The 22359-nt window shown below is 50.8% G+C and overlaps 1 protein-coding gene and 1 long non-coding RNA gene across 19 annotated transcripts in view; both read left to right on the plus strand.

The window, feature by feature from the left end:
* The window catches only part of Fam219a (family with sequence similarity 219, member A), a 49795-nt gene that overhangs the window by 24863 nt on the left and 2573 nt on the right, over window positions 1–22359 (plus strand). For 5 of the 18 annotated variants that reach the window (XM_005401072.2, XM_013522979.1, XM_005401071.2 and 2 more), the window contains exons 2-5: window positions 17551–17599; window positions 20765–20867; window positions 21094–21174; window positions 21773–21827. In XM_005401072.2, the coding sequence (XP_005401129.1) occupies window positions 17551–17599; window positions 20765–20867; window positions 21094–21174; window positions 21773–21827 (288 nt within the window). Of the gene's footprint in view, window positions 1–17550; window positions 17651–18452; window positions 18624–20713; window positions 20868–21093; window positions 21175–21772; window positions 21828–22359 lie in introns of all 18 variants that reach the window. The other 13 variants (XM_013522972.1, XM_005401064.2, XM_005401063.2 and 10 more) reach the window with 7 other exon arrangements.
* LOC106150336 lies at window positions 4748–5850 on the plus strand. The gene is made up of 2 exons (XR_001237082.1): window positions 4748–5032; window positions 5289–5850. It is a non-coding gene; the product is annotated as an uncharacterized LOC106150336 (long non-coding RNA).

Genomic DNA, 22359 nt, shown 5'->3' on the forward strand with positions numbered 1-22359 from the left:
GGGAGCCAGGCCGCTGGCGTGAAGCCCAGGCTGCAGCCATAGAGAGTGATTGGCGTCATTTTGGAGCTACTCCAGACCGTGCAGGCCATGGATCCAAGTAGGCAGTCGACCAGCACTGAGCAGAGATGAGTCAGTGGCGTTTAAGGTCAGGATTAACCAGCAGGCGGGGCTCTTGTCTAGATCCTCCGAGGTCTTCAGGGTAGACCGTTCAGAACCCTGGATAGCTCCTAGAGGAGCCCTTCCTGCTCCTGCCAGGTCTGAAGGGCTGGATGGCCGCCACACTCTGAAGGCCCTGCGCTTATTGAATTGTTAGCAGCCTTTCTGTACACATCTCTAGCTGTGACAGGCCTGACCGGTTCTCTTTCCAAGACCAACCTCGTGGGTCCAAGGGCTCCCCCTCATCTCCTCCACCCTTTTCCTACCCCCCATCCAGCCTGACAAGCCTGTTGAGGCCGCCATCACTGTGAAGGTGAAGTAGGCTCGCAAGACAGCCACATCACTTCCTGAGCTGTCCCCGGGCAGCGTCTGACGCCGTGACGCTCAGGGCTGTCGGGCTGCAGGACAGGGAGTCCCATGGAACAAGGGAGTGTTAAAAGGCCTTTGTCGTAACACCCTGCACGCTGCTGTCCCATTAGGGCGTGAGGAAGAGACACTAAGGAGAGATACTGAGCGTATTTCAAGGCCTGCAACAGCAGCCTCCCATGGCCGTCCCTGTACCTTCAGCCCAAGTTAAAGACAACTGTTTTTAGGAGAAGGACAGTGACATGAGACGAGAGGGGCATATGTAGCAAGTAGAAGCAGAGGTCTAACTAGTAAGTCTGGGAGCTCCCGGACCGGCACCCCCATTCTAGCCACGCACCACCCCCAGAGCCCACAGGCAGGAGTGAAAATAGCCCTGTACGGGGTTTCCCCCTCCATTCCGTGTCATGTAGAGTATAAGGGACTCTGAAAGGACAGAGGAATCGTAACGTGTCACTAAGGACCAGATTTTCTGGTGAGAGGTTCTTCCTGTGTATCCAGGTCTCTCCCGTGGCTGCAGGAATCAGAGCCAGCAAACGAGGTGACTGGATCACTGTGAGACTCCTTGGGCTGGTGCGTGAGGAAGGAGGGCAAAGCCGCTTGCACTGAGGCTTAGCAGACACACTCGGGATCTCATGACTCACAGTCAGCCAAGCTCTGACCTTAGTCAAGCCCCTGTCCTTCTAGACTTTTTTCCTACTTCCACAGGCTCCTGGGTGCAACCCAAAGACCACTGCACACATCCCTGTTCAACCCAGTTAGTGAAGTAGAAAACCCCCGGAAAACAGGTGCAGGCCACCTCCTAGCAGCGGTGGGTCACAAGGGGACCAGGAAGAACAAGAAGAGAAGAACGTTTGGTATTCCCTGAGGCCTGGCCGAATGTAAGCTGGAATGATATGGCTGCCCCCACCTCACCTGAAGATGTATTGCCAAGCAATGCTCCTGGAGATCGGCCATTGGCGATGCAGTAACCAGTTTATGGGCAGAAAGATGCTCAGAGGGTCTGGACCCAGGCTCTCTCGGCCTAGCTCTTCTCTCTCTCCTGCAAACAGCACATTGCAGCTTCCAGGAGAGGCCTCACTGTGGGGCTAAGCACAGGCTCTTCCAGCCCACAGTGGCATTTAGAGAAGAAACAAGAACAGATAAGGACTTTGCCAGACTCCATGAGGCCTGTTTGTGTTGGTCGTTGGTAAACCGCTGCGGTAGACTAGGCCTCACTTCAGTCAGCACTCGCTCTCCAGAGGCTGCTCTCAGGGGGCAGAGGCTCCCCGGTCTGCCTTCCTCACAGCGGCTGCTCCGTCCTCACTGTCTCCTTTAGGAGCATGACTGTGTGACCACAAACCTTAGTAACTCAATACAACCCTGAGCATTGAGAAGAAGAGACAGTGCCGGACTCAGGAGGGAGCAGCTGGCTGGAAGGAAGGCCCACGAACTCTAATCCCAGGGATGCTGTCCGGCCTTGACCTGGGAGATCTCATTTACTGTGTGCCCTGGAGGCTTTCTGAGCTCTCAGAGCTTGAATAAAAGCAGGCCTGGGCTCTCTGAGACTGAAACAGCCTGTTTAGACTCTCAAAGCCAGTGCAGTTCACAGGCAAGCTGGAAGGTGTGCTCTCCAGCTAGAGGGTGTGTTTACTGTTCTGGAAGGTTTCGTGCGTCTTTCTTCAGTTTCCTTCCCCTAGTGTCTGACCCCTCCAGAGTTCCCCTGCCTGGGTGAGTTCACTGCCTGGTAAACATGGTGGGAAGCCTCAGCTTATCAGAAGTCACTCTGAACAGATGCAGCGTGGGAGCAGCCCTGCCCCTCTCCCCTCCAAAAGGTCTTCTGAAGTTTTTGATTCCAAGCTGGTTGCCCACTCCTGCAGCGCAGTGAGGTGGGCCTTAGCCATTGGACTGGAGGAGTGTCTTGCAAGCAAACAGCTGAGCCTGGCCCTTGAATCACCAAGTTTCCGTCTGCTCATTGGCGGTCAGTCTCCATGAGCTGACCTGAGGTTGAGAGCTGTTCGCTATTTTGGCCGTGAACCTTAAGCGGATCAGGGTTTGTTTGTTGGGTGGGTGGGTGGGTGGGCGGGTATTTTTGTCTTTTTTTGCCTTAGTGGTGATGGTACTGGGGATCAAATCCAGAGCCTTTGGCCTGAACTCTATCCCCAACCCCTTTGTTATTTTTTATTTTGAAACAGAGTCTAAGTCAGTTGCCCAGGCTGTGCTCAAACTTGGGATTCTGCTGCCTCGGCCTCTCAGATGCTGGGATTTTAGGCATGTGGCACATGCCTAGCTTTAAGCAGGGTTTAACCTCTCCAAGTGTGCAGATCTGTGAGTGAGGGTTCCGGGAACCCTACTTTTCAGGTGAATGAGCGAGGGCTTAGAGAATCCCACTGTGGCTATTCACCAAAATAACTTCCTGGAAGGTGATCTTTCTGCCCCTTATCAGCGGCATAGATGGAAAGGTCCCAAAAAGACTCATAATGAAATGTCTGTTTGGGACACCATTCAACAAGGTTCTAGCACATCCTGGTAGGTTACCAGACTTTCGCCACCTCTCTGCTATAAAAAGACCCTTGCTTTGCCTTCAAACCAAGTAGAAAGCATTGTCTAGCATCAGTTTCAGCTCTGAATGTTCTGTGTAGAGCCTCAAATGACCCTGTGTAAAAAGACACAATCTCTACATTTATGAACATTTAATAAACAAACAAGTTATACAAATAATCACTCAAGTAAATTTTGATAAGTGCATGAAAAATATGTATGGGAAGGGATGTTAGAACAGGATCTAACCCAGCTGGCATTCACGGGAAGCTTCTCTAAGAGGCGATTGTCAGGTGACCCTGAAGGGAAAGTAAGACTGGACAAGAGGAACGTGAGGCAGGAAGAATCTTGCTGCTCCACCAGAAACAGAAGTGATCAGTGAGGCCGAGTGTAGAGGCCCGGAGCAGAATGGCACGGAGCAGGCTGGGGAGACGGAAGGGAAGGAGAGCGACCCCCTCCGCCACACTGCGCAGCCCCATCTGAGTATCCCCCCGAAGTGCTGGTTGCAACCCACCCCACTGTCATGGCACGACGTGGGGGCCAGGCTGGTGCCTGTGCCGTCTCTGTCACACGCGGGACTCTCAGGCATGTGCGAGAAGAGCGCTTCTAGTTCCAGCGTGGGGAATCACACGAACCGAGTAGCCTTCCCGAGCAGCCCAGCTCAGAGGAAGAAGGGAGGGGAGAGGAAGACCGAGCGCTCACTTTCCCCACGAACCTCTGTATGTTTTCCCATTGCTTTGAACTGCTTATTAATACATGACAGAAGCCATTTCCCTATTTAGGTGGTTCTGCTGGGAATTCCACACCACCACCACCCCCTCCTGAGGTAGATTAAAAAACATCAGCTTTCAAGTTTTGTGCTTGGATTTCCTAAACTACATTACATTACCGCGTCCGGTGAGACGGCGCCATTGCCTGTTCCTATCGGTGTGCTCCAGGCACCGTAAGGCCGATAACATCAGCGTGTCGAAGCAGCTCGATCCAGTCAATTTGCGGCTGGCTGGAGCTGGGCCAGAGGTAGCGGGTGAGATGCAAAATTCTCTCAGGATCCGGAGCCACATGGGGTCTACTGTAGACTGAAACCCGAGATTCGGGGATGCTTCCCATACACCCTCATGTCTCAGTTTTATGAAGAGAGAACTTGTCTTTGTAACAAGGAGCTGAAAATTACTCTCCTAAACATGGAAGTAGGATAAAATCACCAGTAATCCAACACTCAGGAGGTTTTCATTAGAGTGCAAGATAGACAGAGGTGGGGGAAAAGTGGCAGTCATAAAGTGAAAAGGGCAGGTTCTTACTGCCTGTGAAATTAGGTGTCTTTTTAAAAGCCAAGATAGAAATAGCTACTTTGTGTTTTCTGTAAGCCCAGATGCAAAGGTCTTACGGAGTAGCTGAAGAGAAAGTATCGTTGCCCTTCCAAGGAACAGTTACTTTTGGAGTTTCCTTTCTAGTGATAGCCAAGATTTAATTCTACAGAACAAGCATTCCTCTTGTAGCAAAATATTTTCAGTTTACTGGGTTATTTCAAAAGCATCAAATATCGTAATACATCCATCCCACTCTGGCATCATTTACAGACCTATTTTTATAAGTAGCCAAACACAAGCTGTTCATGTACAAAACATTGTTTTCTCAAAGTATAATTGCTCCCCAAGGTCAAGGTTCTGGAGGAAGTCAACCCAACCTCACTGACGTTGCCAGGCTCCTTTCCTAGCACAAGCCTGGCTTTCCTGCACCCTGACACCCTGCCAGCTGAGTCACAGGTTTCAGGGTGTGGATGCAGGAAACAGAGCAAAGCTCTACCCCTAACTCTGGCTGCACATTTTTGACTTCGGTGAGCACAGGGGAGTCGGGCTGCTTACTGACTCTGTTATGTACCTGAAGGCAAATCAATGATGAAAATGATTCTGTATTTGCATGTTGCTTGTTTTTACAGAAAGATATTATTGATAAACGTGAGAAACCACAGTCACTGCATACAAGAGGTTCTGAGGTCAGTCCTGCATTGGGATATTCACATTTGGTGGAGCAGGTGTTGCGGGTTCTGGAAGAATCTCAAAGCAGGTTACTCTCCCTTCTGTCCTGGATTTCCAGGCCATGCCTGTTAAGTCTGTGCTGGTCTTCCAGAGACTAGAAGTCTAAAGTTCCTGCTTTACCATGGGGAGAATGGCCCAAGGCTAAGGCAGGGCATTCTAGTGCAGCCAGAAATTGGGACAAATACCCAGCCCGATGCTTGCTGTCACTTCTAGGTTGGCCACACCCCGCTCAGCTGCCCTTGCCCTCGGCCTGCACTTCCTAAGGAGCAGCAGCTCTCCCGTGACCTCTGGACCATGCCTGGACTTCTCTGCTAGAGGGCTTCCCTCTGTGCGACATTTCGAGCCTTGCAAGGATCAGATCCAGAATTGTTGGGGAGAAAAAATAAAGTTTTTGCTGAAATGTTGGCAAATCTGAGAACGAACAGTAACAAACAAACTTAAGTTCTCTTTCTTGATCTCTTCAGACAGCTGGCCCTTCTCCGCTAGCGTTTTCTCCTTGGCTTCGACCTCCGCTGTTCTCTCTGGTCAGGTAGCAAGGGCTCTTCAGGACTCTGGATCTGTTTCCTCCATCTTACATTATTCTTCCAAAATCCCGCCCCTCCCAAATATCCTTCATGTCAGTCTTTCCCTCGTCCCACGTCCCTCTAACCACGGCTACCAGGCTTCTTCCATACGCCTGTCTATGTTGGTGATCCTCAAGCTTTTTCTCCCGTCCTTTGTAGTTATATACATCCTTGAACAAAACGAAGTCATTAAAATTTACCTTGTTCCTGTTTTTTATTTTGTTTTGTTTTGTTTTTGTCTTGTGCGCTTGCTATCACCATCAGCTGAGTCAGGAGGGTTCTGGAGTCACCCTTTCTCCGCAAACCCAGACCCACTCCGCCACTAAGCCCCAGCAGCTTGATCCGGACATGGGTTTCTCTCCACTCCCCCTTTTCTCGACCCCACAGACTCTGCCTTTTCAAGCTCTGGTGACCTCTTGCAATGAGGATTCTCTGGTCTCTGCCTCCAGCTTCATCCTTCCCACCCACTCTCCGGACCCTGCTCTCAGGCTGACCTGCTCACGCACACTGACAGTGGGCTACAAATCCTGCAGGGGCTCCCCGCTGCTTCCAGTTACCGTGTGGAGCCCAGAGCATGATTCTCAAAGCCTTTCATGACTCTAGGTCTTCCTGCTCACCCAGCCCCACCCTGGCCACGTCATCTCCCAGCACCGAACGTGCTGGAAACTTCCGCCTGCTCTGCGGTCTGTGCATCTGCCTCCCCACATCTTTCTTTTCCTTTCATTCTCCACTCCTCTCTCCATCTGGTTCACACCTATCTACATCCTGCTTATGCTTTATTTTTTTAAAAAATAATATTATGTTTGTTTTTCTCACGATATATAGTTCAGTTTAGCGTAGGCTGGCCTCAAACTCACAATGATCCTCCTGCCTCAGCCTCCTGAGTATTGGATTACAGTGTGCACTACCACACCCACCTTTATGCTTTGTCCTTGAGCTTTCTTTGGAGAAGTCATGCCTAATTCCCTGGGGCGAGACAGATGTGTGTGTCCTATATACTGACAACACCCTGTGCAAACCTCGGTCATAGCATTTAGCATATTATGCAAATCATCTGCTTATTATTATTGCCTCGCTCACTGACCTATGGGCTCTTCGTGGATGGGAGCGTATTGTCCTTACATGCTCCACACTCAGCCCCGCGCGTAGAATGTAGATCCCTAACGTGGGGCCAAAACCGAACGTGGTGGCTGAGCCCCTTTTATTTCCTTCTCTTAACTGCCCTCCACTTTCCTCTCTGAGGTGAGCACCCTCCAGCCCTAGTGCTTTTTCTTTCTTGCTGCTCCCTGCCCGACCTTTCATGTCACAGTGATGGAAAGCTAACAGAGAGGTTCATAAGCCATTGTGGAGTTCATCTCTCCTCTTCTCTGGCCTCCTTCATCCACAGTTGGCCCTAAGCCTCCATGGGTTCTAAGCAGGCTGGTGAGAGGGACCTCAGGCCCTGGGTGTGGCCACATACCCAGGCACAAGACTGTTTCAGCAGAGCCACCCTCTCTCTTATGCATCTGTAGGACTCTGAATCCCTCTCTTAGCAAAAACCCTTCCCAGCCAACCACCTAGACTCGAGCCTCTCTGCCCTTCATGGGATGATTATGCATCCCAGTGGAAAAGGAAAAAGACCTGCTGTACCTGACTCCCCAGAAATGCAGGGGAGAAATGGTAGCAGCAGCAATTAAAAGTTATATGTCGTCATTTTCTGAATAGCTGTTTCTTACCAAAACCCCTGCTGAGGGTATCAGTCTAACCCACCAGGCAATACGGCACACAGATGCACAAGAAAGACAAAGAGAAAAAGTTCAGGAGCTGAGGATCTCTGGGATGGCCCAATGTTCAATGGAACAAAAGGCTTTGTCTCCAAAAGCTTATGGCTTTTACTAGCTGCACCAGGCACAGAGGCCTCTGACTAGCACTGCACAGATCGTTCTGATGTACGTAAGGCTGACACCTTTACCGCCAGGAGCATTTGTTTCAATACAGCCAGCTCTACTATCTCAGTAAAATAGGGTCAGGGCCAGGTTGTGGCAAGGGCTTTGTTTTTCAGGAGGGAGCAGCATGGTGGTCTCCCACAATTTCTGAAAACTGAATGGTAAGTAAAAGAGCAGGAGCTGCCACCCCAGTTTGGATAACTCAGAGCTGTTTTGGTTGGTTCTCTCAGCTCTAGCCTGAAAACCAGGGAGACCCCTGTGAGCTCTCCTCCTGGCTCTGGAATTTGAGTCACAGTTCCAACAACTGATCCCTTGGCACAGGCGAGGACTGGCTGAAACCTGGTGGCCACCCCCCAGGCAGTACTTGTGCTCCGCTTAGAGCCCCTCCCCGGCTGCAGTGTGACACAGCCTCCCTTTTTCTTTTTCACCATTGGCCTCAAGTCAGGAGGACTCTGTCTGGCAGGTGATGCCCAAGGGAAATTTTGTTCTTTGATAGATTCTCCAGAGGGAACCAAGTAAATGAGGACTGGAGCAGAGCTCTCTTGGAAGATGATAGAGAGATGTGATGGCCTGAAATTCCCCGGCACATGGTGGAAAATAAAATATTAAAAACCTGCTATACTCTCAGTCATGACTGAGGGCATCATCAATTGGAAAAATCCTTTGGGAAAGCAGCTTGCCATATGTATCAAGAGTGGCGGCACACACCTGTAATCCGAGCACTCGGGAGGCTGAGGCAGGAGATCACTGAGCTCGAGGCCAGCCTGGGCTACATAGTGAGTTCAAGGCCAGTCTGAACTACGTAGCGAGACCCTGTCTCAAAAAAACAAAAAACAAAACAAAAAAATCTTAAAAACACTCAGGCTTTTGGACTTAGTAATTCTACTTTATTTCTGACATGACCCTAAATGCAAATGTATATGGATTTCAGTGTGTCATTTTTTTATGAAGGTGAAAAATTGCAAACAACCTGAATGTCAACATAAATATACAAAGTTATTGTATATTCTCTCTATGGATATTTTGCAGCCATTAAACATGATTACAAAAACTCTAGAATGTACAGAGCTGATTCTGTCCTGATACTAATTTTTTAAAAAAATATAGATGATACAGTACGTTTTTCTCTAAATGTCCTGTGCATATGTATTAGGTGTTGCTCTCTGGTTACAGTAACAAAACCTAACTGAAGCTAGTTTAAGCTAAATAGAATAGACTATAAGGACACTTCTTTTTTTATTCTCTTTTGCTGTTTGTCTGTTTTGGTGGTGCTGATAATTGAACCTTCCATTGAGCTACATCCCCAACCCTTTTTAAAACTTTTTGAGATAGGGTCTTGCTAATTTGCTTAGACTGGAGTTGAACTTGAAGTCCTCCTGCCTCAGCCTCCCAGAATGCTGGGCTTACAGGTATATACCACCACATCTGGCTTAAGGTCACTTATAGTGTCTTACAGAGGGCAGCATGGAATCCTGCCTTGGAAAGGCAGGACAGGCTCTAGAACCAGAGCTTGAAAACTAGAGAGACTCCCCCTGTCTTCTGAATATCAGCTTTCTTCTCTCCCTGTGGCCAGAGTTCCAGTCTTCACCTTGACATCTACTCTTAGTTACACTTCCCAGTTTGCGGGGAGTATGTGCTGCCTGGGCCAGCGGATATCCAAGGGGATGGCACCCGGAACCAGCAAGGTTCTTGGAGGCCCGTCCCTGTGACCACAAGGAGGGGAGCTGCACCAGCTACCAGAGAAGAGAAATCTGAGTGTTGCCAACTGTAGTGTACACAAAAGACTTGCATACGATGGAATGCTCACAGAAGTTTTCCAAGATTGTGAAACCAAAAGCTTAATTTTTTAGCATGAATTACTTTATAATAGAAAAATGTATTAAACTAGTCATATCTACAGTTATTTCTAGAGCTGGGATTAGCAGTACACTCCTCCATTTGGGTTCTACCAGTAACACGCCATAAAGATCCCTAGGCTTGGTCTGCTTGTGTTGGGTGACTAATTCCATCCTAGTTGTTTAAGGGGACAGAAAATCTTCAGCTCTTCTCAGGACCAGCTTGAGTTCCCAGACTCAAGCTCTAGCATGAGAAACCTTCTGTGTGTGTGTGTGTGTGTGTGTGTGTGTGTGTGTGTGTGTGTGTGTTGCTTTACCCAAAAGTGTTCTTCAGAAGTGTGGTATGCATAGAGAATGCTTTCCTCTGTATTGTGCCACCAGCATGTAGTCCAGAGCTGGAAAGAGTGGACATTCAGTGTGTTGACTTTACTTGGCTTGAGTCTTAGAGAAAAACCCAAAAGACTGGGAGATTCAGACTGGTATAAAAAACCTCCCTGAGCAAGCCAGGACCCTGCCCTCACCTCCAAGTTCAGGCTTCACAAATTTTCTCTCCAGGTTTTCTATTTTTCCTTTGTGTTTCCCTGATTCCCCTCCTTCTCTCCCAAAGACCTTACCCTATGAGAGGTCTACAGGTGGGGCTCCTAGGGATCTTAATATATCCTAAAGGCTAGAAGTCCTGGTCAACTGCCTGACTCTGAGCACAGCTCCCAGAGAAGTCATGGAGAAGGGAAAATGGGAACAATGTCTCACTGCCCGACAATGAGACTCAGCCCAAGGCCAGTGTTTTGAGGTGTGACTTCAGGTCATACCACAGAACAACAGCTGCCCCTGGCCAGACTGTTCTCATGCTGATGTGTAAGGCAGAGACAGAGGGGAATGCATCGGAGGCTGAATGAACGGCCGTTTCCATGGAAGAGTGGTATCACTGATGTCTACCTTGCTGCTCACAATGAAGCTGAGGTGGGGCTCTTTCTCCCTCTCTTCCTTCTCCCTCTCTCCCCCCTTCCCTCCTCCTCTCCTCTCTGACTGAGGGTTGAACCCTGGGTCTCATGCATGCTAGGCAAGTGCTCTGCTACTGAGCTATGTTCCCAGGTCTGCTGGATTTCCCTTGCAAGCAAAGTATCTAAGCACAATTATTTCATCCACTCCCAAGAGATATTTTGGGAGAGTGGCATAACGCTGAACAAGAAAATCACTGCCCAAGTAGTTTTTGAGCTAATATTTGGACAAATTTCAACAAGAGCAGAGCTGGCCTCTGAGGCCCTATCTTGCTGCACTCACCTATCAGAAAGTAGCCTGAGCCCTAGATCTCCCCTGGTTTTCTATTTCCTTATCAGCACTGTCCTTCCTGACCCCGCTTCCTTCTTTCTGCTTCTCTGTCTGTCCTGCTTTCTGATGTCACTCAAGGAGACTAAGCAAGGTATAGACATGACTCTACTTCAGAGGCATCCATTTAGCATTCTCCACGTCAAAACTTTCTTTCCCAACTTCCCCTAACACTAGAGAAAATGCGTATACACTCTGGGAAGAGCTTTAGGTAATGTTTGTATAAGCAGTCTGTCTCTTCACACCTCACTCTAAATCCATTTCAATTTCCTGAGAATTAGCACTTGGAAGTGAGGAAAGGTTAACTCCCCCTGTGGAGAAGCTAAAATTGAACCATGTCTCTACCCTGAATCATCCATGTTCAGCCCACAAAACACCGACGGGATTATTCAGCACCACGGAGAGCGCTGTCCTTCAGCTAGGGGGCGGGTGGAAGACGAGGGCTGTAGCCGGAAGCTGGCCAATGTGCTCCCCTCACTCTGGCTAGCCACCCAGTGCCCCTCTTCTCCTTCCCAACGCTGGTGCTCGCCTCCTTCCTTATTTAAAAAGGCACAAACCCTCTTACTTTCCTACTGTCTGTCCACCTTTTTCCTCCGTGTTATTTGTACCCCACACATCCTCGCTTCTGCTCCATTTCAGTAGACTTTCACTCCTCTGGCCCAAGGTTCTGGTTCTATCTGTCTTTGACTCCTCAAAGACCACGACCCAGTGGTGCATGCCTCTAATCTCAGGGAGGCTGAGGCAGGAGAATTGCAAGTTAAGGCCAGCCTGGACAGCTTAGCAAGACCCTATCTCAAAATAAAATAAAAAGGGCTGGGGATGTAGCTTGCCTAGCATGCACAAGGCCTGGGGTCCAGCCCCCAAGTACTGAAACAATTCTGTCCCATCAAACATCTTCTATACCCGGCTTCCTTTCCCTTGATGTTGAACAGTGGTCATGTGCTCCCTAATTCTAAAGAATTCCTACAACTCTAACACTTACTTTGGCTGTCATTCACTACCACCTCTTCCTTTTACAGTGTAGTTCCTGAAGGAATAGCCTGTGTCATTGTCTCTACTTCTTCATATCATGTTCTGTCCAAAATCCCTTACAATCAGAGTTCTATTCCTACTATTCAAGTAAAACTGTGCTTTCTGAGGCTACCTACAAGGTGTGATAAAAATATACGGCAAATGTTAAATTTTAAAAATGTATTACAAGGGCTGGGGATTTAGCTCAGCGGCAAAGCGCCTGCCTGGCAAGTGCAAGGTCGTGAGTTCGGTTCCTGGTACCGGAGAAAAACCAAAAAAAAAAAAAAAAATGTATTACAGTTGCCAGGTGTGTTGGCCCATGCCTATAATCCCAGCACTTGGGAGGCTGAGGCAGGAAGATTGTTGTGAGTTTGAGACCAGCCTGGTTTACAAAGTGAGCTCAAGGCCAGCCTGAATTGCATAGCAAGACCCTGTCTCAAAAGGACAAAAAATTTTATTACAGTCAAGGATACATGGCCATCAACTCCCCTCAAAAAATTTCCCTTTGCTTTGAATGCACTTATCCCATCATTCCTGTCACTGACGCAGTTCTGGATGCCCTCTTTCATAAGTGTCTTTACAAAGTATGATCAAAAATATGGTGAATGCTGCTACCACTGAAAGACAAGCTTGTAAAAATATTGTGGTGTATCCTTAACTTGTTCACCAGATCTTACCCCATGCAACTTCTGATTCTTGCCCAGAGTCAAATTAACCATGAAAAGCAATCATTTAAAATTGTTTCGGGACATCAAGGCAGTCATGATAGCACAACTAAAGACATTCATGAAAGAGGACTTGCAGAACTGCTTCAGAGAGTAGCTAGAGTGCTGGGATGTGTGTTTGAAGCAAAAGGGAACGTTTTGAGGGGGTGTTAATGGAAATGTGCTTGTACTGTAAAAGTTCTTATTTAAATATTCACCGTATTTTTCTATCATACCTTATGTGACTTGTTTATTTCTAAACTGTGTCTGTGCCTGATGGACCAATCTGTCCTATTTGACACTTGATTCTTCCACACTGGAACTACCGCTTTCTCGTTCTAGTCCTACAGTGCACTCTCTGCTCCTACCCACTCTTCTCCTCATCCCTAAGGGTGGGTGCTCCCCACACTCCATCCTGGGTGTCTGTCCCTCCCACTCCGCTCATTCTCTGTGGGAGAGCGCATTCTCCTTTGAGCTTTGCATCATGACCAGTCCGCACCTCTCCTGAGTTCCCAAACCTCAAATATCATTCACCAATCGTGTCATCTGGGTGTGCAAAGGACACTTCAAAGTGAACTAATCTGATTGTCTTTTTCTGCACTTTCTGTCTTAGTAGTTAATACTCCTTTTCCAGTGACTCCAGGCAGAAAACCAAAGTGTTTTTATGCTTCCTTTTACATTTTATCTCACTCAACCTACATTAATAACAATGTTAAAGCTAATGCAGATGTAGTGCTCATTATGTACAATACCAAGCACCAAGTACGTAACTCATTTTAATATATGAACTCATTTTACCCTTAAGGGAAACTTTGACATCAATATTAATGTTACTTCCACTTATAGATGAGAAAACTGAAGCCCAGAACACAGCCAGTGCCGGAGAAGCTGGGGTACAAACCTAAAAGCACCGGCCCCAGAGTCGTGTTTAACCATTACCTCCTTCCCTTCGGCCTGCGTGGCAAGGAGGGTGGGATTGTGTGGGCTGTCTTCCCTTCGTCGGCCTCCCCTGAGCACCTACTGAAGGTCAGCCTACTCAGGTGCAGCCAACCTGCTCAGGCCATTGGGCTCTGCCCAAGGAGAGGGGAGAGGACTCACAGCGGCTCCTGGGTGCTTGTGAGAATCAGACTAGCTCTCGGATCTGAAGATGTGCATTAGGAACTATGAAACGCTACAAGTCTCATTTTTCTTTTTTTGCCACAGAGCCTACCAGAAAGGGTTGTTCGGCTCCCCTGGTTACTCAAGAAAGCGTTTCCTTCTGTCACTTCCAGGCCCATGCCTCGTAAGGCCCCTAGCCTGTTCTGATGTTTTTCCTTTGTTTACCATTTGTCTACTCAATTCCACCCTGGTCATCTGTCATTGCATCTCTTGTATTCCAACCTACCTTGGTACCTACCGCACTACCCTCAGCTGCAACCAGCGAGGCCCGTCGGCGGGAGACCATTCATGAGCTAGTACAGCCAGAGGGCAGGCAGGCAAGGATGGGCACGCAGACTGGTGCGCAGGCATGCGGGATCAGAGCAGCCTCTCGGGGGGCCTGTCTCTCGGTCAAAGTCCCAGCCATGCCCTCTCTCCTATGGCCCTGCTTCCATGCTTTGAGAGGTCCTTGCTCCGTCAGGGACCTTGGGCTAGACTTCCCCTGGGGGCCCAAGTTTCCTTATTTTCAAAAAGAGTGGGTTGATAAATTGATATCTGTTAAAGCTGGTGATAGATGTCTAGGGTCTCGCTATATTGTTTTCTGTACTTTTTATAATAATTCGCATAATAAAAACATTTTAAAGGTCAAATTCGATCAAATTAATGGATTGTAACCTTTTCTCTAACCAAAATCTTACAGAAAGCCTGATAGACATTTTTAAAAAAAGAAAGCCTGGTAAGTGAGGTAAAGGTAGGCTCTGGTTGGAGGGAAGCAGACCCCCTCCCTATTTCTCCCCCTACCCAAAGCACGGAATAAATACAGCTGAATGAAAATCACTGAACCTGGTTAATCTAAGGAGTTTTTAGAACAGTACTTTTATTTTCCTCTAGCTATACTGGCTTCTCTTTGACTATTAGCTAATACATCCCATCCCATGTGAGCCTAGGTTATTAGTGATCTCTGCAGTCTTTGGAGAATTTGTTGGAATGGTTGCGGAAACGTGGGCTGCTGATGGAGATGCATTTCAGTGTCTGTCTCTGCTGAGTGTTTATTAATAATCCTGTTAATCCCCACTGTAGTTCCTGGATCTAGCTAATGCCTCTTGGATGTCCTGAGGGGGCATTTTAAATTCTCCCTGATTTCTTGGAGCCAGACGCTCCCTTCTGCCTGGAGTCCTCTCTGATACTTCCATTCATGAATATTTTACATTTGATCTCCCTGATTATCTCTGCACACAATGGTCGTGGTGCACTGGCTGCACTTCTCAGGGAAGACATACCGGAGGCCCACAGTAAAAGCTTGGACTTGTAGACACAGTGCCGGAGATCTTTGTGCTCGCCACTTAGGCGGCCTTCCGCCATGCACAGCGCTGGAGGAGATGCTGAGAGGTGGGCTCCGCCCACAGCCTCGCATCCTAGCTTCTGGCCCAAAAGAGCTGGTAGTTTCACTGCGGATCAGAATCATAAGCTTGAGCCCAGCCCGGCCAACTTAGTAACTTAGCAAAACCCTGTCTCCAAGTAAAAAATTTTAAATGGCTGGTGGTTGTAGCCCAGTGCAAAGAATCTGGGTTTAATCCCCAGTACATAATAATAATAATATAAAATAAATCTATATCTATATCTACATATCTGCCCCAGGGAAAATGCAGTGAGATCTAACACTCTCATGTGATAGATGGAGTTAGAGAGGAGATGCAAGACTGGAAGGCCACAGATTCAGAAGTCACCAGGGTAAAGATAAAGATCCAGGGGCTGGGGATTTAGCTCAGTGGCACAGTGCCTGCCCGGCAAGCGCAAGGTCATGAGTTCGATTCCCGGTACCAGAAAAACAAACAAAAAAAAAGATAACGATCCAGTCAAGTATGGAGGCACATGCCTTGAATCCCAGCTACTCAAGCAGGAGGATCATAAGTTTGAAGCCAGCTTGGGCAACTTAGGGAGACTGTCTCAAAATTAAAAGAAAAAGTAGAGGCTGTGTGAAACCCCGAGTTCAATCCCAAGTATTTGAAAAAAAAGAAATCTCAACCTGAACTATAGGAGCCATCATGGCACCTCGAGGAGAGAGAAGAGGGCCAGGGAAACAGCAGGCCGTGGGAAAACACAGGAATGGTAGTGAAGGGGCAAGAGATGAACCAAAGGAGCAGAGTCCCGGAGGGCAGGGAAGGAAGCCATTTGCACATGGATGTGGTGGATGTGACATGCGACAAATGCCACGGAAACAGTGGATGGTGACTTGGAAATGTAGCGGAGCTTCTCGGGCAGGATCTCACCCACACATTTAGGGATTTGAAAAGCTGAGAGTTCGAGGCCAGCCTGAGCTCCACAGTGAATTCAAGGCCAGGCTGAACCACATAGTGAGACCCTGTCTCAAAAAAAGCGCTCTCCTTCTGGCTGCTGTGGGGGTGAGCTTCTGCTGTGACCCAAGGGGAAAGCCCAACATCCCAGCCCTCCAGATGGCATTTGAGAGGCATCTTGGGAGAAGGGAGGCACGGAACAGCCACCTGAGGCCTGCTCCTCCATGGCAGGGGGACGAGTGCTGTCTTCCAAGGAGGCTGGAGGACCTGGCCAGCGTGCAGCCCTGGGAAGCTGCCTGAGATACAGGCACTGCGGTACCCGCCTCTCCGAGCGGAGCTTCCTGTCCCCTCCTGCTCAGCTTTGGCTGGAGTGGATCGGAGGAGAGGAGAGAAGCCGGGCTCCTCCCTCAGGAATTTGTAACGTATTTGTGAAACTCAGAGTCTGGTGGCCTTGCGGGCTTGGAGGAACACAGACAAGGCCAAAGTTTCCCTTCCAAACTTCCTAGACTTTTTCCCTTGGTGACAAGCACAAACTCAGGCCCACTGCCAGATTTTACAAAGAACAGAGCCACAACATGGGTATACGGCCTTCCGTTCCTGAGTTACCCGTGGCCACACAGACCCTTGGATCTGACACTGAGGGGCCAGCCCTGGAGCATTCTACTGCCTATCCGCCCACTTTCTGACCCCCTGGTAAACCTTGGGTCCCCTCTGTACCTTAGGCTTGCCACTATAACCGCTGGTTACAATTCAAAGATGCCCAGCATACAGTGCCCATAGTAAGGACTGATCATCCGCTTCTCAGGGGGAATACTGATTGCAGCCCCTTCCAACTGACTGAGGCAGGTAGACCAGTACCCTAGGTCCTGTAGGCCAGGAGGGTATTTTAGAGGGGCAGCAAGGCTACATAAGGGCTCTGGACAGCCCAGGACCCAGCCCAGGGGTAGGAATAGCGAGGAGGGTGGCAAGGGGGACTGAAAAGGATGCACGTTCTGGACCACACAGAGAATGTGTATTCTCCCACCTTCCTTGTCATCTGTAGCAGCAAGAGTTTTGCACACTGGGCAATGCAAAACTAACTGGCTGCCTGCTGATTTGTCATTACTGGTCTTCTGCCACACCCAGCCAACCTTTCAGGGTCTCCCAGGAGACATTCCTTAGGGTTCGTGTGCGTCTGAAGAAGGCCTCATGAAAATGCTTTTTTTGCCTTAAAGTCTCCCTTGCTTTGGCCAGTTGGTTCTCTGCATTTTGTGGTGATGGGACTGTCTGGCCCGAGGGAAAAGGAACGAGAAGGCCCATCTCCAGGAGCACCTACCCTAAGCTTAATCCAGGACCCAGAAAGACCTTTCCTAACAGGTGTACAGGAAGGGCCTAGAGAGCAGGGCAGCTAGTATGAGAGAAGGCAGAGGAAGTTGTATGTGTTTAAGGCAACTGTGGGATTTCTGGAGGAGCCTGGGTCATGTGGGACTTAGAAGGCAGACATCCATTTGGGTGTAAGTGGGGCCGAGATCCTCGACCTTTCTGCCCAGCTCGGCGTCTTTGTCCCCTGGTGAACGGCTGTGCCCTCCCACTCTGAATGTGCAGCCTGCTGCCGGGGCAAATGCGCCCACAAGCCCCGAGGGCGGGGCGAAGGCTTGCTTCGCTTGCTCATGACTCTGTCTCTTGGCCTTCTCCCCTCAGGACCCAGCCACCGCCTCCATCTCAGACGGAGACTGTGACGCCCGGGAGGGTGAGTCAGTAGCCATGAATTACAAACCATCCCCGCTCCAGGTGAAGCTGGGTGAGTGTGTCCGGGGAGTAAGGAGGATGTGGGGAGTGGACAAGGTGCTCTGGGCTGGGTCTGAGGTGAGAGGTCACAAACAAAGCAGCTCGGGATAGATGATGCCAAGACTCAACCCCCAAGTCACTGGCACCGCCAGACACCGTATTTCCTAGAAAGCAAAGAACGTAATTATATCTCTCTTCAAGTCCCAAAATTCTAAGGAGGCATCTCTGAGGCTAAGAGGACTGCAGGTATGCCAAGGGGTAGTTGTAGGGATAAAAGCATGGAACCCCAGGGGGAGGACTTGGAAATCCCATCAAACACTCGATCAGAGCCAGGCATGGTGGCACACACCTACACGCCTGTAATCCCGGCACTTGGAAGGCGGAGGCAGGAGGATCGCTGTGAGTTTACGGCCAACCTGGGCTACATAGTGAATTCAAGCCCAGCCTGAAATACACAGGGAGACCCTGTCTCAAAGCAAGCAAGCAAGCAAGCAAGAATGAATAAATTAGGCTGATAGTAAGCTGCCTTGTAGGTGGGTGTCAGTTACTGTGTCTGAGGGGTAGAAAGGAATGAGGGCTCCAAAGCCCAGACGCTGAGCCGCTCTCTGCTCTCCGGCCTCCTACCACTCGGAAGTCCCACAGCCCAGCTGGCTCCTGTTAGGGAAGGCGGACCCTTACTGTTCACCTCAAACATCCCACACCTCTCCAGAGCCTCAGCGCCTTTCCCGGGGTTATCGCACATGCGCTGACTGTGCAGCTGGCTCCCAAGCACTGCCCACAACTGCTGCGTCTGAGCGCTGCCCCTTTCCCTGTAGGGCAAAGTCCCGCTGACCCAAGGCTGCTGTACGTTCAGACTGTCACCGAAGATGTGGCTCATGAGGAGAACCCACAACACAAAGCACACAGGAAAGAGTGTGATCCGTGCAGGCCCCGCCACCCTCAGACCTGCTCTGCCATCCCGCCGCTCCAGCCGTCCCCCTCCTCAGGTCCCGCTGCCCAGCACACAGCTGGGCCTCCCTCAGCCCTGAGAACCTGTCCCCTCTCTTCAAAAACCTTCCCTCCGCAGCCGCTAGGGCTCCTTCCACAGGGTTCTTGACTTTCTTGTTTTGCTTGTAAATTTTATTTATTTTTATTTTTGTGTTGGTGAGGGTCAAATCCAGGGCCACGAGACAAGTGCTGTAGCACGGAGCCACAGTCCCAGCGCAAGAGCCCCGATCTTCCGGTCGGCTCCGGTCCCCTGCCTTTCTCCCTTGAGACCAGGCTCAGGGAGCCCGCTCAGCTGGTTTTCTAGCTGAGAAACACGTTCCCGAGGTGGCGCTGCCCGTCTTCCCTGGACATCGAATTCTAACTGCAGCCAGCTTTGCTTGTTAGCTGTTGCTTAACAGTACGGGTATTTCACTGAACATCAATTCTCCTCCACGCTCCCGAGCACGTTCTCCTCCCCAGGCGTCGGTCCGAGCGTCTGCAGTTTGCGCCGCTCTGTGTCACTTCAGCGTCGGTGGTGTCACACTGCGCACACTTTCTGAAACCTGTCCCTCCCCTCACTTGCTGCCCTTTCCGTCTCAGTGTGGAGACTGACTTCGTTCCTTTAAATGGTTGTATAGTAGTCCAGAGTTTGGTTTTTGCCAGTTGGTTTGCATTTTTTACTGTGCTAAACAATGTTAGCATGCCTTCAAACAACCTTTCCCCTCCCCGTCACACTCCCGAAGCTCACCGAAATCCACAGCTACCATTAGGAACTGTAAGGCAAATTGCACCCCCTGGAGGTTGGTAGTGGTAATGGCCGCTACCGCCTGCTGGAAAGAGCGGCAAAGCTGGAGTGAGGTCGTGCTGATACACAGTCAGGGCTTTGCTGGTGGTGGGACCCCTGCAATCCCGGCGCTCGGAGAGGCTGGTTGCAGCTCCAAGTCCAGCCTGGGAAATTTAGCAACTTAACGAGACCCTGCGTTAGAATAAAAACAAACAAACAAAAAAGGGCTGGAGAGGTAGCTCAGTGCAAAGGCCCTGGGTTCAATGCCCAGTATAAAAAGGAAAAGAAAAAAAAAAAGGCAAAAAGAAAGAGATAGGGGCTGGGGATTTAGCTCAGCGGCAAAAGCACCTGCCTGGCAAGCGCAAGGTCGTGAGTTCGGTTCCCGGTACCGGAGAAAAACCAAAAAAAAAAAAAAAAAAAAAAGAAGATGAAAGATTCAGAGGCCTGAAGGGCTGGGGACATTTTAAAATAAATCAGTTCCCATGCTTCTGCTCTGCAGTGCACTATTGTTGTTTTGAGACAACTTCTAGTAGCCCTTTCACACAAAAGATCCTTTTCCTGGATCTGGGCTTTACTTGATAAGCGTAGGAAGGAATAGACGGGCCTCCTCCAGGACCAGGCAGTTACCGGCGCAACCGTCGCCTTACACCGAGCAGCGGGTCAGTGGCGGCCCGCCCCGCGCTGGGAGACTGGACCCTCAGCCTAGGACGAACCCGAGCCTCGCTGAGGCAGCACGGCCAAGCGGCCCCCGCCACTTCCGTCTGCTCTTCCGGCCCTTTCTGCCCCTCCCCCACAGCTTTCGAAGGTCCCTTTTTCCGTCTGTGCTGGCCCCTGACTCTTCATTCTGACCTCCAGGCCTTCCTGCTCTGAGTTGTAGCCAGAGAGGTCTCTAACCTCAGCACAGGACTTGACCCGTGACTTGTGAGGCCAGTGTTTGCTGCGTGGAGGGCTAAATGGCTCCTTGACCAGCCTCACTTCTGACCCACATGGATGCTCATTTCTGAATACTTCAGTGGTTTGGTCTGGTTTGGGTTTGGGTTTGGGTTTTGTAGCAAACCCAGGGCTCTGTGCGTGCCAGGCGAACCCCGAGCCACACCTCCAGCCCCGAGTGTGCTCCAGTGCACACTGTCACCCCCAGAATGCAGCCTCTCCCCAGCTCACCAGGGAAGCCCGCCCCGCCTTCCCGGGATCAGCTGAGCCCCACAGGGGAGCTGCGGCTTCTCCAAGGCAGGCTCACCTCCCCGTGACACACACTGCCTGCCTCAGACCACCACAGCTGAGCAGTCTGTGGAGGAGCAAGGGGCTCACAGCGGAGGCTGCCCCCAGCAGGAAGGCAGTGTGGCCTTGGGGGCAGCCTCCTTCCCGTGTTCCCTGCAGAAAAGCAGCGGGAGCTGGCCCGGAAGGGCTCCCTGAAGAACGGCAGCATGGGCAGCCCCGTGAACCAACAACCCAAGAAGAACAACGTCATGGCCCGGACAAGGTAGAGGCCCTCCCCAGCCCGCCTGGAGCCTGCCGGCCAGCTCTGGCCAGCTCCCATGGCAGCTGGTCCTGAGCCTCCCCTCTCCCCTGCGTCCGCAGGTGGGAGCTAAGACGGGGAGGGGCTGAGGACGGGGAAAACGAGGAGGAGGTGGGGTGGGATGCAGCCCAGTCCTTCCCAGCTTTGTGTGCTCCCGTTCCCGTCTCAACTCCAAACACTCTTCACCCAGGCTGGTTGTCCCCAATAAAGGCTACTCCTCGCTTGACCAGAGCCCAGATGAGAAGCCGCTGGTAGCCCTTGACACGGACAGGTATGTGCGGGGGGCAGCTGGGCAAGCCGCTGGAGCCTGTGTGAGCTACAGCGCCAGGAGTGCGGTATTCCTTAGCCAGAGGCTCTCCAGGGTGAATTCCCCAGGGCACAGGATTTTGTCCGGAAGGAGGAGAGCGGGCAGAGGGACAAGGACCAGCCCAGTCTACCGCCATCCTGGAACAACTGACCCAGCGACTGCCCTCGGGGCGCTGATGTCCCCGAACAGCAGGGCGTGCTTACTGTCCTGCCCTCCGCCCCCAACAAAGAGTCCTGGGGAAACACCTGGCTAGCCCTGGACTGCGGGAAAACCCAACAAGTCAGTGTGATTTGGGCCTAGCAAATAAGGAGAGAAGGAGTTGAAAAGGGTAACAGCTCTTTTTAGAAAAAAATCAACAGTGGCAATCCATTTGGAAGGGCGCAGCCAGGCCTCTGTCTTTGACCCTCTGCATCTGCACAAGCGTGGGTTTGCTTAGGGGTGGTGTGTGTTTAGCTTCTTGGGGGCAGGGCACGGTGCGGGCTGATGGGGGCGGCCAGGAGTGAGAGAGTTTTCCATTAATTTTCCTGAATCGCCTCCTCTCTGCCCTCTTCTCCACGGCCAGCGATGACGACTTCGACATGTCCAGATACTCCTCTTCTGGCTACTCCTCTGCTGAGGTGAGGCCCCACCCCTCGCCACCCTAGGCCTGCCTGAGCAAGGACCACCTCCACCAAGGAGCAGGAGCGGGGTGATGCCAAGCCATCCCCAGAGAGCGAGGGATGGGCTCAGCTGGGCAGAGCTCCATGCGGGACCAGGCCTGGGGTGGCCTGGACGTAATCACTGAGCTCAATTTGGGGACCCCAGGGTTAGAGCCCAGAGTTATTAGAACGGGGTTCTTGAATGGAACGGGCTGTGAAATGCAGGCGGCAGTTAAGGAGCGGGCGGACAGGAGCAGGACTAGAGGGGAGGCCGGCCTCGCAGTGGGGAGGCCGCATCTGGCCGGCCTCAGGAAGCCGGGCTACACAGGGAGTGGCAGGCAAGGGCAGGGCGGGAGGAGGAGGGCGGGCCTGGGCCTGTGGAGAGACCCGGTGGCTGGGATAGGGGAGGCCTGTGGCAGGGATGGCCTTGGTCCTGGCAGCTCCGGGGGGGGGGGGGGGTTGCCTTGCGGAGGAAGGAAGCCCCAAGCCTGACCTCCCTCCCCTTTGTCTA

This window comes from Chinchilla lanigera, unplaced genomic scaffold (genome assembly GCF_000276665.1).
Source record: "Chinchilla lanigera isolate Chin_1 unplaced genomic scaffold, ChiLan1.0 scaffold00071, whole genome shotgun sequence".
NCBI lineage: Eukaryota > Metazoa > Chordata > Mammalia > Rodentia > Chinchillidae > Chinchilla > Chinchilla lanigera.